The sequence below is a fragment of the Hyphopichia burtonii genome (assembly GCF_001661395.1).
Source record: "Hyphopichia burtonii NRRL Y-1933 unplaced genomic scaffold HYPBUscaffold_5, whole genome shotgun sequence".
Lineage (NCBI taxonomy): Eukaryota > Fungi > Ascomycota > Pichiomycetes > Serinales > Debaryomycetaceae > Hyphopichia > Hyphopichia burtonii.
The window spans coordinates 486,584-501,220 of record NW_017963732.1 but is presented as its reverse complement, the minus strand read 5'-3'; the positions used below and the strand labels follow the sequence as shown (position 1 = coordinate 501,220).

The window sequence follows — 14,637 nt, the reverse complement described above, 5'->3', positions numbered from 1 at the left end:
TGCTTAGGCTGCGAAAAGCAAGACGTCAATTGACATAATTATTGATTCCATCGCCGTTTCGAAGGTATCCTTCTAAATGCATCGACTTAGCATCGATATATAGTGTCGATGCAAGACTTCATGATTGTGTGAAGGTCAACATGACATTTTGAAATGCGGTTTGCAATGGACAAATAAATGACTCCTTTTCTGCACAGGAAATATAGCTAATGCTCCGATAGAGTATTCGTCTCCATGTGACTTATTCAACAACTCATTCATCATCTCTTTCAACGGCTTTATCCGGTCAGTAGCGATTCCCTTACAGCTCAGTCTTTAGAAGTGCTAAAACAAAGAAAAAGAGAAAAACTCTCTGCCAACTCCTTCAAAAGAGCATAAGTTGGAAATGGGCTTTCAAGATAGACGAAGAAGAAACTAACATTCTTGAATCACTAGTCTTAACATATGTAGGTTGTTCCAGAGTTGTACGTCAAGTACTTGGTGCATGGATTATTTTGGTGTACGGACTCTTTGCTAATGATCTTGGGATGAGAAGAATCAGACGAAGATACCGATTGGACGATTGAACAGTAAGTGACGATGGCATCACCTATATTCTTATCCAATCCACCTCCTGGGTTTTCGATAGTGGCTATACTCAGAGGAATTCAATTGGCATTGTTGGGAGCTTATAGGTCATTACAAAACCCAAAACTTTTTGAATCAAAATATTATCAGCAAGCATTTAATCAATTAAAGTATTCCATTATACTTCAATGTATATTATGGGCACCAATACTTACCGTGAGGTTTTTCTTCCAGATTTTGGCATTAATATTTAGACATGATCAAGATCTAGAGAATATAGTTAGTGGTTTGGAATATTTCCAGAAAAATGTCTTGAATATAGGAGTTTTCATCATATCAGCGATAAGATTTTTCACTCCGGAATTAGATGATTTATTCTTAACTAGTCTTAAATTTATTGATAGTGTTTATATTGAGAAACATCCAGACAGAAAAGAGCATCAATATCATGATAATTTGATTGATATTTCATTAAAGTTAACCGACTTGGATTATAATAAAACTGGTAAGAAAATTAAACAATCATGGTTTAAAACGATTCAATTAAAGTATCAGAAATCAGGGGATTTCTCAAATTTTGTTAAAAGATATTTATATAATTGTTCTTTCAATATTTTGATTTACATCTTATGTAAGGTTCCAAAAATTGGTACTATTATAATTGGTTTGATTTCTTTCCAAAATTTTAATGATAAAGTTGGTAGTATATCAGCAATAATAATTTTTTTTGTCTTGCAATTATTACCAAAGCATTATACTTCTTTATTCTTAAGTATTTTTTGGGGTTCAAGAAATATGATTCATGATTTGTTATTACCTTATTTTATTAGAATTCAGTTTACTAAAATCGAAAAGGATCAATGGATGAAATCAAGAGAAGGGGTCTTATTTGGTTTCGGTCTTTGTTATTACTACATAATCTATCAGCTTCCTTGGATAAGTGTGTTTGTTTATGGAATTGCTGAATCAAGCGTAGCTTATCTTATCACCAAAGTGTCTGACCCACCTCCAAATCAATTGAGTCAATTGATTAATTGGAATTCAACTCAGTTAGTATGGAATAAAGATGATGAACGTAAGGTTTTAGGTGGAGGTTTTGCTGACCAGGACGAAGGCTTTAAACCAATTCCTGGATCTTTCATAGTTGATCCAAACCTGAAAAAAAATGACTGATAATTACATATTTAAAAAAGTATATATTACACTATTTATTTTCAATTAACATTATAAGTTTTATTCCCCGTATAAATACAGAAATTTAATGAACTTAATAAGTTATTGATTATGGATTCGTTAGATCCCGTATTAGTTTGTTTTACTGTATAATTGAATTTTTTCATTTCATCCATCTGGTTATTCAACTCTAATAATGGATATAAACTTAGTGAGCATCTTGACCATTTATGACCAGACTTGGATGTAACAACCTTAAGGATTCTTTCGTCGTCAGCTATAATATCGTTTTTGGAGACTTCAAATTCTTCTTCAAAAAAATCAGTTTTAACAAGAAGTTCGGCTTTTTCTGGTATACTCTCTATATTTTTGACACTTACTCCTTGACTCTGTAAATGAAGTACGTATGAAATTATCAAGAATTTATCAACTTCGGTTAGCAGTTGTTCTTTCAAGTTCGTGAAATATTTCAAAACTAAACCTATCATGAAGTCAACTATAGCCATCTCGATTTTTAATTGTTCTTCTTTTAGGATGTGTATCATCTTATTAATTTCTTCATTATTAATCTGCTTAGAGCTTAAAAAAAACAATGATTTGAGTATAATTATATTGAAGTTATACGCTTTTTGGAAGTCTGAAACTTCAGCATTAGCAGTAAAGTTCGAGAATAAAAATTGTTGAAATGTAGTGCCCTTCACTGAATCTTTAATGTTAATGGTTTTTTCATTTAATGAACCAAATACTTCCATCTTTAAACTTTGAATTTTTGAAAGGAATTCATCAATATCGCTCACCACATTTCTCTCGTTAGTAAACGTTGGAATAATGGGGATTCTCTTGTAATAGTTAAACCAAAATGAATTCATTTTATTGGTGCTTGTGCTATAGATCAAACTGTCTTTTGAATCATAATCTGGATATATATCTTTTATAGGAGTAAAATTTACCGAATATTCAAGCTGTGACGAAATAACATAATTCAATACATTCTGTGGAATGATTCGTCCAACTGTAACAATCATTCCATTTGACTCCATTAATTTAGTCCCAGCGTTATAGTACCGTAAACTAACTGAATCATTCAAAAAGGGTTTTTGTGCCAGGTTTGGTGGTTGATCACTTGATGCTTCCCCATTTTCATCACCTCCGGCTTTGGATTTTAGGATTTCGTAGCGGTACATTTCTCTATTCACTAATGCTTGGAATAACTTAGGACTTAATGTAGAGTTACTTGAAAATTTCCCAACTTTATTTGTTATTTCCACACGTTCGAATTTACCATTTTCATAAGCAAGATCTACTGTGAGCGTTTCGTACTTATTAAATTGCAAAACATTTGATACTCTAGATCTGTGTTGAAGCTTATGGTCGATGACCATTTCATTTTCTTTCGATAATTGAAAAATCCTCATCGAAGTTGATGAGATTACAATTAGTTGGTCATTCTCTGTATAAGCTAATTCATGAACTTCGAACCTAGACTTATTTGGTGAAACTTTACTTAGCCTTCCAATGCTAATTTCACTTGTCGATATATCAAAAAACAATTTTGCTGTAGTCACTCGATTATCAGCATATATGAACGATAAAAAACTAGTAAAATTATTGCTGTTAGACTTTTTCCATTTAGACCATACCTGTTTTACTATTTTAGAAGGTTGGTTTTCAATAGTTAATAACTTTGTAAAACTCTTGTTTAATTGGTGAATAGAAATTTCATTTGATCCCGTTCCAATACTTAAAAGCGGGATAGCCTCACCTTCGCTGATCATTACTTGACTAAATTCAAATGATTCTATCATTAGTGAAGAGTATTGTTCATTGTTCACCTTAATCTTCCCATCTGCTGCAATTTTATCTCTGGATAAATATAATTGATCTAACAAGTTATTAAAGATCTTAAAAGCCGGTCTATAATTGATTAAATCAAGAGTTTGTCTTTCTAGTATGAAAAGCTCAGAAGTATTGAGCAATATCCCAAGATAACAATCTTTTGTTAATGGGTTTAAGGGAGACCATTTGTGTGAGATGATCTGTGGTTCAAAAATTCTTGATAAATGATATGTCTGGTCACAAGTCTCTACTAAAAGGTTACTCAATGACCGTATTCCAAAAGATTCTAATTGTTCTAGCCATAAAGTTGAGCTTATATCGAATAAATCCGAAGGATCGAGAATTGGGTCTTTCCCTGGTGCTGGAAGCGTCAAAGTTTTATGAATTGAAGGTAATTTTGGATCTAAAATTGTCAATTGACTTCCATTATTTATCGCAATCTGCAGATTTTCTGACGTTTGAACTGGATCATTTAACGATGCAGCAGGTGACGCTCTCCGGAGTGGAATGCTTTTTATCATTGAGCTTTAATCTAAAGTATAATTGGCTTCGTAAGGTATTAGTTGAAAAAAGTAAAAAAAAATGAAGTTGAACTGAAAATGTAAACAAAATATTTGAAGAGCTTAAAACAAAAAAATAATGAAGGATGCGAGGTTCGAACTCGCGCGGACAACTGTCCAGCAGATCTTAAGTCTGCCGCCTTAGACCACTCGGCCAACCCTCCATTTCGTTGAAGTTTGGAGGACTGTTGCTTTTATAAAAATATAACTTTTGAAAGTAGTTTGATTTTGGGTAAAAAAAACTTTTTCATTTTAGCTATTTTTCTAGTCATTTTTAAATTTATTAGTATAATAATAATTTTAGAAAAATAGCGGAGCTTCAAAAATTCCAAAAAATTCAATGAAGAATGAATTTTATGTTGTTTTTTTTTTTTTACTTTTAAATGACAATATACCTGGAAAACTTAAGCAAATCTTTCAAATTCGCTTACTTTTATAATCCTTGGTCTTTAGCTAAGGTATTGGCTCGAAAGTAATAGTTTCTACTACGTTTAATTGGTCTGGAGTTCACTTTTTTTTCACCTATAAGGTTTGGAAAAGTTACCACTGACTCGAGATACCATATTACTATTTCCTACAAGGTGGAACTGCGATTGGATAATATCCTTTCGTAGAGACCTAGTTAGTTTGGCTCAAACTTATCTAATTATGTTGGTAAATCAGAGCTTCCATTGTCCATGCAACTACCATAGAATTCGAAATACGGTATGTATTAGACATATATATATTAATAGGCGGTTAATCTTATTTTCTATTTAAAATTTACTGATAGATAGTTCTACAACGTACATACTTAATGAAAGATTCATTCAAATTGTCCCTCATGTATTAAGAAACCCATTCTGCAATGTTTCACGTTTAGTTATCTTCAAGCTAGCTCGTTTTGCATCAGAAAAGTTAGCACTTTGGAAAAAGCTTTTATAACATGGCACCATATTCGGACATAAAAGTATACTTACATAATATCTTCAGGCCAATGAAAAGCATTACTTTCCTTTTTGTCTGAGTCACTATGTAATGACCCAGTGGGTTAATTTAGATAGTCTAGCAAGCTAAAATTTGAATCCATTCTCGCTTGACACGATTTACAATGCTACTGCTCAATGACGAATGGCACCAATATGCTTATTCCGGAAGATCATCTTAGATTTCTAGAAAAGACTTTGGATGTTAGTAATTTTGAAGATTGCGATAAAATTATTTGTTGCAAAAAAAAATCCAGTACTGTATTTAATTCGTCTTTTTCGAGTTAATTGTACTACTTACAAGATGAATGAATAAGCCTGTGGATGATTCACTCGGAGACATATTTTGAGTTATGACTTATATTTCTTTTGAGAATATAAGTAATTTACAAGAACGTAAAAAGTATACTACAGATAAAAATACACCTAAATATATATTAAATCACATTAACCCTAGCTTAATTGGTAATTACCACCATAATGAGGAGCGTTAAGGATGATCCCGTTTAAGACCCCGGCTATTATACCGGCGATTGGTAAAGTAAGAATCCAACCCCCATAAATCCAAGCAACCATTCTCCAATTAATTGATTTTAAATCTTTATTACAAAGACCAACGAACACGGTGGCCCCCACGGCACATTGAGTAGTTGAAACTGGGATAGCGTGTTGAGTAGCAATAACCACGGTGATGGCAGCACCGATTTCAATACTGAAACCTCTTGCAGGAGATTGTAAGATAAGTTTGTTACCCAAAGCAGCCATAATTCTATAACCAAAAGTTAATAAACCAATACATAAAGCGGCAGCGGTGTAACAAAGAACCCAAACTGGGACATCGGCTTTAGAACTAACTTCATTTGAAGTCCAAATGGTGTAAACGGTACTTAAAGGACCAGCGGCATTTGAAATATCATTTGAACCATGAGCAAAACTCATAGTACAAGCAGTGATTGCTTGTAAGATAGAGAATAAGAATTCAATTCTATTATCGTAGTATTTAGAAGATTGATGCATTTTTTTCAAATCACCGGCCAAAGCATCTTTTGAAAAAACTTGGTTGGAGATAATATCTTGATCAATACCGTGGATTAAAACTTTCCAAACAAGTTTTGGCCAGTATCTAGGACCCAATTTAATCAAATGCCACCAGTATTGACGAGTAGTCATATCACCTTTTTCCAGAATAGAAGGATTTTCAGTGACTTTAATAGAAGTGATGGAATGTTTATCACCATGAACAGAAGAATCGGGGCTAGTTTCTAAATCATTTGTATGAGTGGATGGTTCATCTTCGTATCTACGGCCTTTGTAATAATCAATGGTTAATTCATGACCTTCAGGCATTGGAGGAATATTATCGGTGGACATGAAGTAAAACATTGGAGCTTTTGGAATATGGTACCATTTAATAGTCCAATCATTGTGAACCAATTTTCTTCTATAGTAAGGGTATAAGAAGATCATAAAGATAACCAATGCCACGGCACCAACACCCAAGATAGAACCAATAATTGTTGATTGAGGTAATTCATCTAAACCTAACGAAGGAGCCCCTTTCCAAACAATCAACATGGTCAAGATACAGAAACAAGAAAAGACCAAGAAGGGAACAAGTAAAAGAGCATTTCTCAAAGAGGTTCTGAACTCTTTAACTTCTAAAACGAAGTATTTGGAGAAAAGGAAAACCAAAGAAGCAAACGCCCCGGCAATGGCAGGGGCAATAACCCAAGAAGCAAAGATTTGACCAACCCCTTCCCAGCCCCAGTGGATGTTGTTAGCACCTTTAGCGGCAATCCCAGCACCAATAACGGCCCCGACAATCGAATGGGTGGTGGAAACCGGCATGGAAATAGCAGTGGCGATGGTCAACCAAATAGAAGAACCAACCAAGGCACACGCCATGGTCAACATCAAAACGGCTGGGTCCGCTTCAAAAACAGTAACGTCGATGATTTTAGATTTGATGGTGTCACTAACTCTTGAACCAACCAAAGAAGCACCCAAAAATTCCATAATACATGCCAATATGGCTGCTTGCCAGTATTTCAAACTTCTACTCGAAACCGACAGCGCAAATGAATTAGCAACATCGTTTGCCCCGATGTTGAATGCATCAAGGAAGGCAAAGATCATTGCAATCGCAAAGATATAGTCAAAGTCATGTAAGAAAGCCATTTTGTCGATATCGATGGAAAATGATTTTTTGGTAAATTTGCAAAGATGTTACTTCATTTATAAATGATTAGCATAACTACTCGTGGGCAGTACCTCAAATGCCAATTCTTTATTGCCAATTCTTTATTACCAATCCAAATGCCAATTCAAATGCCAATTCTTATAACCAAACTGCAATTTAACAGTTATTGCCCTTACAAATTGCCCTGAAGAAATTGCCTATGCACCAAGATGATTCTCCAATTCTACAGCTAAAGCTGCGAAATTTTTTTTTTTTTTTCACTTTGTTAGCAGCTCCAAGTAAGAAAAAAAACCAAGACATTAAATCTACATAGTAATTTTATCAAGACAATCAAATGGCAGACCCACGTTTTCCTTCAAGAGAATCCTTGATTGACTTGGGTCAACCACTGGTGTTGAGCTGGAGCGGTGCCGGTTGAATAGAAAGAGTTAGGGAATCAAATCAAGCTTCTCGACAAAGGTAAGGCTGAAATCGTATATCTGATCTTTTTCAAAAACGCATTTTTACGAGTACTGCAAGAATTGGGAAATGGAACAGACGAGCTTTTTGCACCCACGTGGTGGGATTGGTTCCCCGGGCAGTGCCTCCGTACACCTGGGAGGTCATTGGTGTGCAGGCGCACGCCCCAACGGCTGTGAAATCAAAAGAAATCTCTGGCGATCACCTTATTCATTATTTTGCAACCAACGTGTGAGTCTTCGTTGCCTTGGTTGGGGTGCCGTAGAGATCCACAGTGTTCACGGTATCCACGAACATCCACCTTTGGATTAACATCCGGGAGTAAGTCGAGGTTGGCGTGAGTAGAGGTATCGCAGTGCACAATAGTACTTCCTTTGATGATTGGCTGCTGGAAGGGAGTAAGATATGGAAGGGAGTAAGATATGGAATAAGTAAGATATGGAATAAGTAAGATATGGAAGGGAGTAAGATATGGAATAAGATCTTGGTGCTGCAAATGTATACACCCGTGCACCAGACGTATTATTGGCCACATCACCAACCCCTTTTGTATAACGAACACTTTACTTAATAATCTAGTAGGCACGATAACAGTTTGCTCTCGATCTTAACCACGATAAGTAAAGGATATTATAAATACTTGAATAGTAAAGATCTATTCTAATAAGATAATAATTAATTTGACTATAAGCTTCGATCTATAGAATAAAAGGCTCCAATAAACAGTACACTAATACTACTAATTCAAGTGTAGTGTATTAACCAGAGTCCAACACCCATGCACCACTCACGGAATCCATTTCAGAATTCCGTCTCCTTAATGTTGATCTCAAATTGATCAACGGAGCTTGAAAACTCATGGTCAGAGTCTCCAGAACCTAACATGGCCATGCCCAACGAAACCACCTCATTGCTCAGGGCCTCGCCCCGGAACAGGCCAAGGCTTCAAGCAACCAAGTCCACCAACTCGATTACCAGACCGCTTATATCGGTCCCGTCAAATCATTCATTAACCAATTTAAACTTGAATGATTATGATTCAAGTGATAATCAACTGATCATATCCAACTTAGACTACATGAAGGTGAATGACGAATCCAAATTCAACCTAGTGGCTTATATCTCCTATTACTGTCCTATAATAAGATGGTTACCTTCTTATTCCATGAAAAACAATTTGTTGGGAGATTTTTTAGCAGGGGTTTCAATGGCTAGTTTCCAGATTCCTTATATAATGTCAATCACTCAATCGTTGGCTCATTTGCCCCCATTACTTGGTCTCTACAGTGTTATAGCCGGAGCGTTTGTTTATTCAATCATGGGTAGTGTCCCGGTGCTTGTTGTAGGTCCGGCTCCTTCAACTGCTTTAATCTATGGTAATGCCATTGAAACAATTCAAAATTTAGATGATAAGGAAATCGCCGCATCCATGTCCTTTTGCATTGGGGGGATTCTATTGGGTTCAGGCATTTGTAGATTGGGGTTTCTTAATAACTTATTATCAAGAGCATTATTAAAAGGGTTCATTGGTGCTATGGGGCTAATCATGATCATTAACGAATTATCAATAGAATTGGGATTACATGAATTATCAAAACATTTCCCCCATAAAACTACTTGGGATAAAATTGTTTTCCTCGGGAGTCATTTAGATAAAATTCATTGGCCAACCTTGATTATATCTTCAATTACTCTTTCAATCGTTTTAGTAGTAAAATCATTAAAGGCAAGATTAATCAAACGATACCAGTCAGTGGTTTACTTCCCGGAATTATTACTAATGGTGGTGGTCGGTACCTTTTTAAGTTATACTCTTGATTGGGAAAAGGACGGTATTGATATCGTGGGTGATATCACATCTTCAGTCAATGAAAAAACTTTTTTAAATAACCCTTTCAAATGGAGTAAAATTAATCTTTATAAAGAAGTCTTTGCCACCTCGTTTATTTGCTCAATCTTGGGCTACTTTGATTCTTCTACCGCTTCGAAAGCTTTGGAAATTAAATATAATTATAACATCTCGTCAAATCGAGAATTGGTCGCCCTAGGATTAACCAATCTTTCAGTATGTTTTTTCGGTGGATTACCTTGTTTTGGGGCTCTAGGTAGATCGAAAATTAACTTATTGGCAGGAGCTTCTTCTCCAATGTCAGTAATCATTATGGCCATCACCGTTGGGATCGGGATCCTATACCTATTACCCTTCTTGTACTACTTGCCAGAATGTATCTTGGCCTTGAGTACCACCATCATCGGAATAACCGTCTTGGAAGAAGTTCCTCATGATTTGAGATTTTATTGGCAAATCGCTGGTTACGATGAAATATTCACCTTCTCATTGATTTTCTTAACTTCAGTTTTTTGGAGCGCCCAAGCTGGTGTCACCTTGGGAATCATCTTGGCAATTATCAAAGTTATTAGGTATAGCACCCATTCAAATATCCAAATCTTGGGTAGAATCCCAAACACCTCCATTTTCCGTAACGCGGATGAATTAATCGAAGAAAGCTTTGTTTCCTATAATCGATCTCAAGACTCTTTACATTTCGAAAACTTAATTCATTCCATTGAACAAATTGAAGGTATTTTAATCATCAAAATACCCGAATCATTAAATTTTGCTAACGTGGGTGATTTGAAAAACAGATTGAACAGAATCGAAAAATATGGTACCTTATTAATCCATCCTTCTCAACCTTCCATCAGAGATTTCAATTCAAATATAAAATTCATCATCTTTGATTGTAAAGGGATGAACGATATAGACACTTCAGCTACCCAATTATTCAAAGAAATTTTATCAAAATACTGTGAAGACAATATCCATATCTTCTTCACTAGAGTCAGCAACAATAAAAAATTAAGAACTAAATTTACAAAATCTGGTATTAAATCTTTAGTCAATGAAAATTTTAGTAAGGACTTTCCTTCTTTTAGAAATACTCATCCAACAAATATGGGTGATGGCTTCTACTTAAGTATCGAAGACGCATTGAAATCAGTCGATTTACAAAACGTCTAACATTTATATACTATTACCTTGAAAATCTTCTGCATTCTTTTCAATATATACATTCGTCATTTGCACCCATTGGTTGTAGCAAAAAATAGCCCTCGGGTCATCAGCGCGACATTTTTGCGACACACCAGAATGCTAGACGCGACATTTGAATATCGAATAAGAATCGAGTTCTTTACTGGTTTCTCCTAAACTGACTAACTACTCCGCTTCTCCTATTGGCAAGGACCTTGATTGCATTATAAAATGATAGTTAGACTGCACGCTCTTACGAGAAACCTTTATAGAAATTTCGCAACCTCCAGTATATCGTTAAATAAAGATAAGAAATATGAATACTATGATTTGGTTCGGTCTACACCTAAAAAACCGCAAGCTCCAATAGAAGCTCTGTTAATGTCGAAAAAGGATTACAATGATTTGAAAAAACAAACCTCAGTCACGTTTGAAGGTAATTATAATATAGATGAAAATTTAACTCCGGAACAAAGAATTGAAAGAGTCTTTGGGGGAAGAATTAAAGGTGAATCACCTAGATCTTCAAGTAGAATGATGCGAGGTGAACCTAGAGTGATAAAAGGTGTGACTGTACCGGATAGGCCGATAGAGCCAGACAACTGTTGCATGAGTGGATGTATAAATTGTGTTTGGGAATTATTTAATGAAGATGTTAAAGATTGGAATAAAAAACGTAGAGAGGCTGCTAAGAAAATGGCTCAAACTGGCGGAGTATGGCCAGAAGATTTTCATCCACCAATACGTCATTTGAAAAGAGAAAACCTACCTGATTCGGTGGCCAAAGAATATTTCAATAAACCAAAGAAAGAAAGTCCAACTAGTGTAAAGAAAGAAGAAGAAGAGGAAAGTTGGGGTAACGTACCAGTTACTATTAGAGTATTTGCAGAAATGGAAAAGAAAATGAAAGAGAAGAAGAAAACTAAAGCTACATCATAATTTGCATAAAGGATCACTCCTTCTCTAGATAATGACATTCTTTTACATGTTTTTTTTTAATGATTTAACCTTATTTATTCAATTATTTATTTTATGTATTTTGTATTAGAGAATAGAGATTTGTAGAATGTACAATATAATAACAAGAATAATCTTTAGTAGAAGTGAAAAATTATGAAAGACACTATCAAAGAGCTTATTCGTCTAAGTCAACACCTTTAGTCTTATAGAAAGCTTTAGCTTCTTCAATTTGATCTAATAACTCCTTATATTTTTCTTCTTTATCTTTAAAAGTAAAAACACCCCATCCTAAAGTACCTAAAGCGTAGGCTCCAAATGCAACTAACCCCCACCATGGTAAAAATGGTAATATTTCATCATGAATTAAGGTGGAAGTTGGGATAACACCAGAGTATAACGCAAAATATATGGCAGATAAGGCAAAGAAAGCCAATGCGGTTTCAGTAGCTTTAGTCATGTTTGTTTTAATATCAATCAATAATTAAAGTAGTTTGTTTAAACTATAGGATTTTCTCTACGTGTTTTTTATTTTATTTACCTTTTTTTTTTTTCTTTCGTCTTGAATATCCGTACATCTTATATTTAGAAAGTTGCAATAATTTACATAGTATACAGTTATGCTAATGAGTCTTGTTTAACAAAAGATACCAAGTCTTTTAGTTTATAAGCAGTTTCTGGATCCAACTTATCGATTCTGCTCATGACAGTGTCCTCGGAAATATTCAAATCGTCTTGATCTTGAATATCCTGAGTAGTTTGGTCGTCTTGACCTTCGTCTTGGTCATCATCCTGTTCATCTTGATCGTCCTGTTCTTCCTGTTCAATATCTTTGGATGCGTTGTCCAGGTCAACTTCCATATCATCATTATTCTCAACGTAATCTTGATTCACAATTTTAGATATTCTTGCCGGATCCACTGGTTCATCTTTTACTAACTGAGCTAATTTATAACGAACAATTCTTCTTATAGTCTCTATAGTTTGTTTATTAATCCAGCCATCTTGGAAATCAATCACATCTCTAAAAAACTTTGTTTCTGGTGTGTTTGAGACAACATCAAGAATATCTTCATCTATCATATCACCTAATTGATAAGTAATAGTTTGAGGTAATTTATAACCAGTAAATAATAAATAGTCAGAAACCTTTAAATCCGATCTTGGATCTTTTTCCTTGATAGTTAATGGTAGAATTCTTTCAGATTTACGTTGTTTATGGGCATCAAAACTTAAACTAGCAACTCTGAAATACTCAATTTGATATTTCCAGTTTTTTTTATCATATTTTGGATCAACACCATATTTAACATGACAGAATCGCCATGGACCACTTTTATATATATATGTAACAAAGGGCAATGCTGGTTTTAAGTATCTCGTAAACTGTGGAGGTAGAATATCTTTTAAATGTTTTCTTAACCAAAATGGTTTAATATCAAATAATTTTTTCAACCAATGAATACATTGGATTAAGGTTTTGGAAGATTCATCCTGTGACAAATCAGACTTCATAAGGGATTCATATTTTTCAATCAATTCCGGTGCTGGCTCTTTAGGTACGTCTAATTCATTGAATTCAATTATTTTGGTATGAATTTTACGATCATTCTTCTTTTGTACTAATTTAGTTTCTCCATTTTCATCTTTCAAAACCAATGTGTAGGGATTTCTTTGGTATTTATAACTAAAAGGTAACCTAACGTTACTGAACACTGGGGGTGGGGGTAATTGATGATCTTTATTTTCATAAGATGATGGCTCTTTATAATCTGAGATATCAGTCATGTTAGAATGGTTGTTGAAATATTTGGAAACATCATCATATGCTTTTGATCCTGTTAGATCATTAAATTCTTGAACTAATGTATTATTTTTGGTCAGTACTTGAAAATCAGTCATTGTTTTGAAAGAAAAAGTCTTATTGATAATCGCAACAGGTAAAACCTTATGGTTAGGTCCATTTTGATTCTTATTTTCTTCAATCAATTCTTGGATTGTATATTTTGAAGGATCTTCATAGTAATCTTTGGGTAAACTTTTCTTAGGAATTGAAACTTTAAGCAAAACCCTTTCACGGTTGGTCACTAATGATTGTAATGGATGGTGGAATGGATCATTCCTCAATCTCAATTCCAATATATTCTCATCGGGTACAATAGAAGATCCACTAGCTGGATGGTTTTGTATATAGCTATTATTGATAGCATTAGATATTTTAGATTTCCCACCAATCATCGAAATAGCCCTCTCTTCATCCTTAACAACAAGAGGTAACTCTACTGCCGCCACATGCGGAATGTCCATAGAATGCTTCTTAGCAGTACCTTTACTAGACATTGTATATCTAGAATTGAACCCTTATTATATTGAAAAAGAAGAAAATATTGAAAAACTTCAAAGAAACGAAAATAAGTAAGAAAAAAAAAAATGCTTGTTTATCAAAAATAATAAAAATATATGCCTTCAGCCAGATTCGAACTGACGATCTCCTCATTACTAGTGAGGTGCCTTACCAACTTGGCCATAAAGGCGGAAATTCTGAAGGTGAAAAAATTTTAATCTCTTTGTCAAAAAATAATTGAACGGAATTTTAAAATGCCTTAAATTTTAAAATCCAATTATGGAATGGTTTGAAAGCTTTTATCTGCTGAAGTGTAATTTATATGTATATAATGCTTGGAAAAGAATAAAGTTTTTCATTTTTTCCAGAAAAATGTATTTTTTTTGAATTATGCATGTATAGGTAATTTTTTCCGTAATATCAACAAATTCAGAGAAAGACTTTTACATAAATAAAGTAATTTGAGGTCTCTGAATACCAAAAGAATATCCTTTAAGTGTTTATATCGGGTTATGTGGGTTGATCGAGCCCATAATCAACCA

General features: G+C 34.3%; 7 protein-coding genes and 2 non-coding genes across 9 annotated transcripts; 3 read left to right on the top strand and 6 right to left on the bottom strand.

Annotated features, from left to right (window-relative positions):
• Positions 1-253: 253 nt before the first annotated feature.
• On the top strand, positions 254-1,836 carry HYPBUDRAFT_242056 (uncharacterized protein). The gene has a single exon (XM_020223285.1). It carries the CDS (start codon positions 580-582, stop codon positions 1,738-1,740), a length of 1,161 nt encoding a protein of 386 aa, XP_020075583.1. The 5' UTR covers positions 254-579; the 3' UTR covers positions 1,741-1,836.
• On the bottom strand, positions 1,782-4,097 carry HYPBUDRAFT_140975 (uncharacterized protein; the record flags this gene model as incomplete). Its single annotated transcript, XM_020219773.1, has 1 exon — positions 1,782-4,097. The coding sequence occupies one exon, from the start codon at positions 4,095-4,097 to the stop codon at positions 1,782-1,784; it is 2,316 nt and encodes a 771-aa protein (XP_020075582.1).
• Positions 4,098-4,216: 119 nt separating this feature from the next.
• Positions 4,217-4,300, bottom strand: HYPBUDRAFT_t123. The gene has a single exon. It is a non-coding gene; the product is annotated as a tRNA-Leu (tRNA).
• Positions 4,301-5,554: 1,254 nt separating this feature from the next.
• PHO89 (Pho89p) lies at positions 5,555-7,279 on the bottom strand (the record flags this gene model as incomplete). The annotated part of the gene is made up of 1 exon (XM_020218822.1): positions 5,555-7,279. The coding sequence occupies one exon, from the start codon at positions 7,277-7,279 to the stop codon at positions 5,555-5,557; it is 1,725 nt and encodes a 574-aa protein (XP_020075581.1).
• Positions 7,280-8,651: 1,372 nt separating this feature from the next.
• HYPBUDRAFT_140971 (SulP family inorganic anion transporter) lies at positions 8,652-10,782 on the top strand (the record flags this gene model as incomplete). The annotated part of the gene is made up of 1 exon (XM_020219772.1): positions 8,652-10,782. The coding sequence occupies exon 1, from the start codon at positions 8,839-8,841 to the stop codon at positions 10,780-10,782; it is 1,944 nt and encodes a 647-aa protein (XP_020075580.1). The 5' UTR covers positions 8,652-8,838.
• Positions 10,783-10,998: 216 nt separating this feature from the next.
• HYPBUDRAFT_153318 (uncharacterized protein) lies at positions 10,999-11,769 on the top strand. Its single transcript, XM_020221479.1, has one exon. It carries the CDS (start codon positions 11,026-11,028, stop codon positions 11,731-11,733), a length of 708 nt encoding a protein of 235 aa, XP_020075579.1. The 5' UTR covers positions 10,999-11,025; the 3' UTR covers positions 11,734-11,769.
• Positions 11,770-11,837: 68 nt separating this feature from the next.
• Positions 11,838-12,211, bottom strand: DPM3 (Dpm3p; the record flags this gene model as incomplete). The annotated part of the gene is made up of 1 exon (XM_020219351.1): positions 11,838-12,211. The coding sequence occupies one exon, from the start codon at positions 12,209-12,211 to the stop codon at positions 11,930-11,932; it is 282 nt and encodes a 93-aa protein (XP_020075578.1). The 3' UTR covers positions 11,838-11,929.
• Positions 12,212-12,369: 158 nt separating this feature from the next.
• HYPBUDRAFT_157670 (transcription factor TFIIIC subunit) lies at positions 12,370-14,091 on the bottom strand (the record flags this gene model as incomplete). The annotated part of the gene is made up of 1 exon (XM_020222303.1): positions 12,370-14,091. The coding sequence occupies one exon, from the start codon at positions 14,089-14,091 to the stop codon at positions 12,370-12,372; it is 1,722 nt and encodes a 573-aa protein (XP_020075577.1).
• Positions 14,092-14,212: 121 nt separating this feature from the next.
• On the bottom strand, positions 14,213-14,285 carry HYPBUDRAFT_t122. The gene has a single exon. It is a non-coding gene; the product is annotated as a tRNA-Thr (tRNA).
• Positions 14,286-14,637: the final 352 nt, after the last annotated feature.

Coding starts and splice junctions, on each gene's coding strand:
- HYPBUDRAFT_242056 (XM_020223285.1), top strand. CDS start 580: ATGGCATCACCTATATTCTTATCCAATCCACCTCCTGGGTTTTCGATA.
- HYPBUDRAFT_153318 (XM_020221479.1), top strand. CDS start 11,026: ATGATAGTTAGACTGCACGCTCTTACGAGAAACCTTTATAGAAATTTC.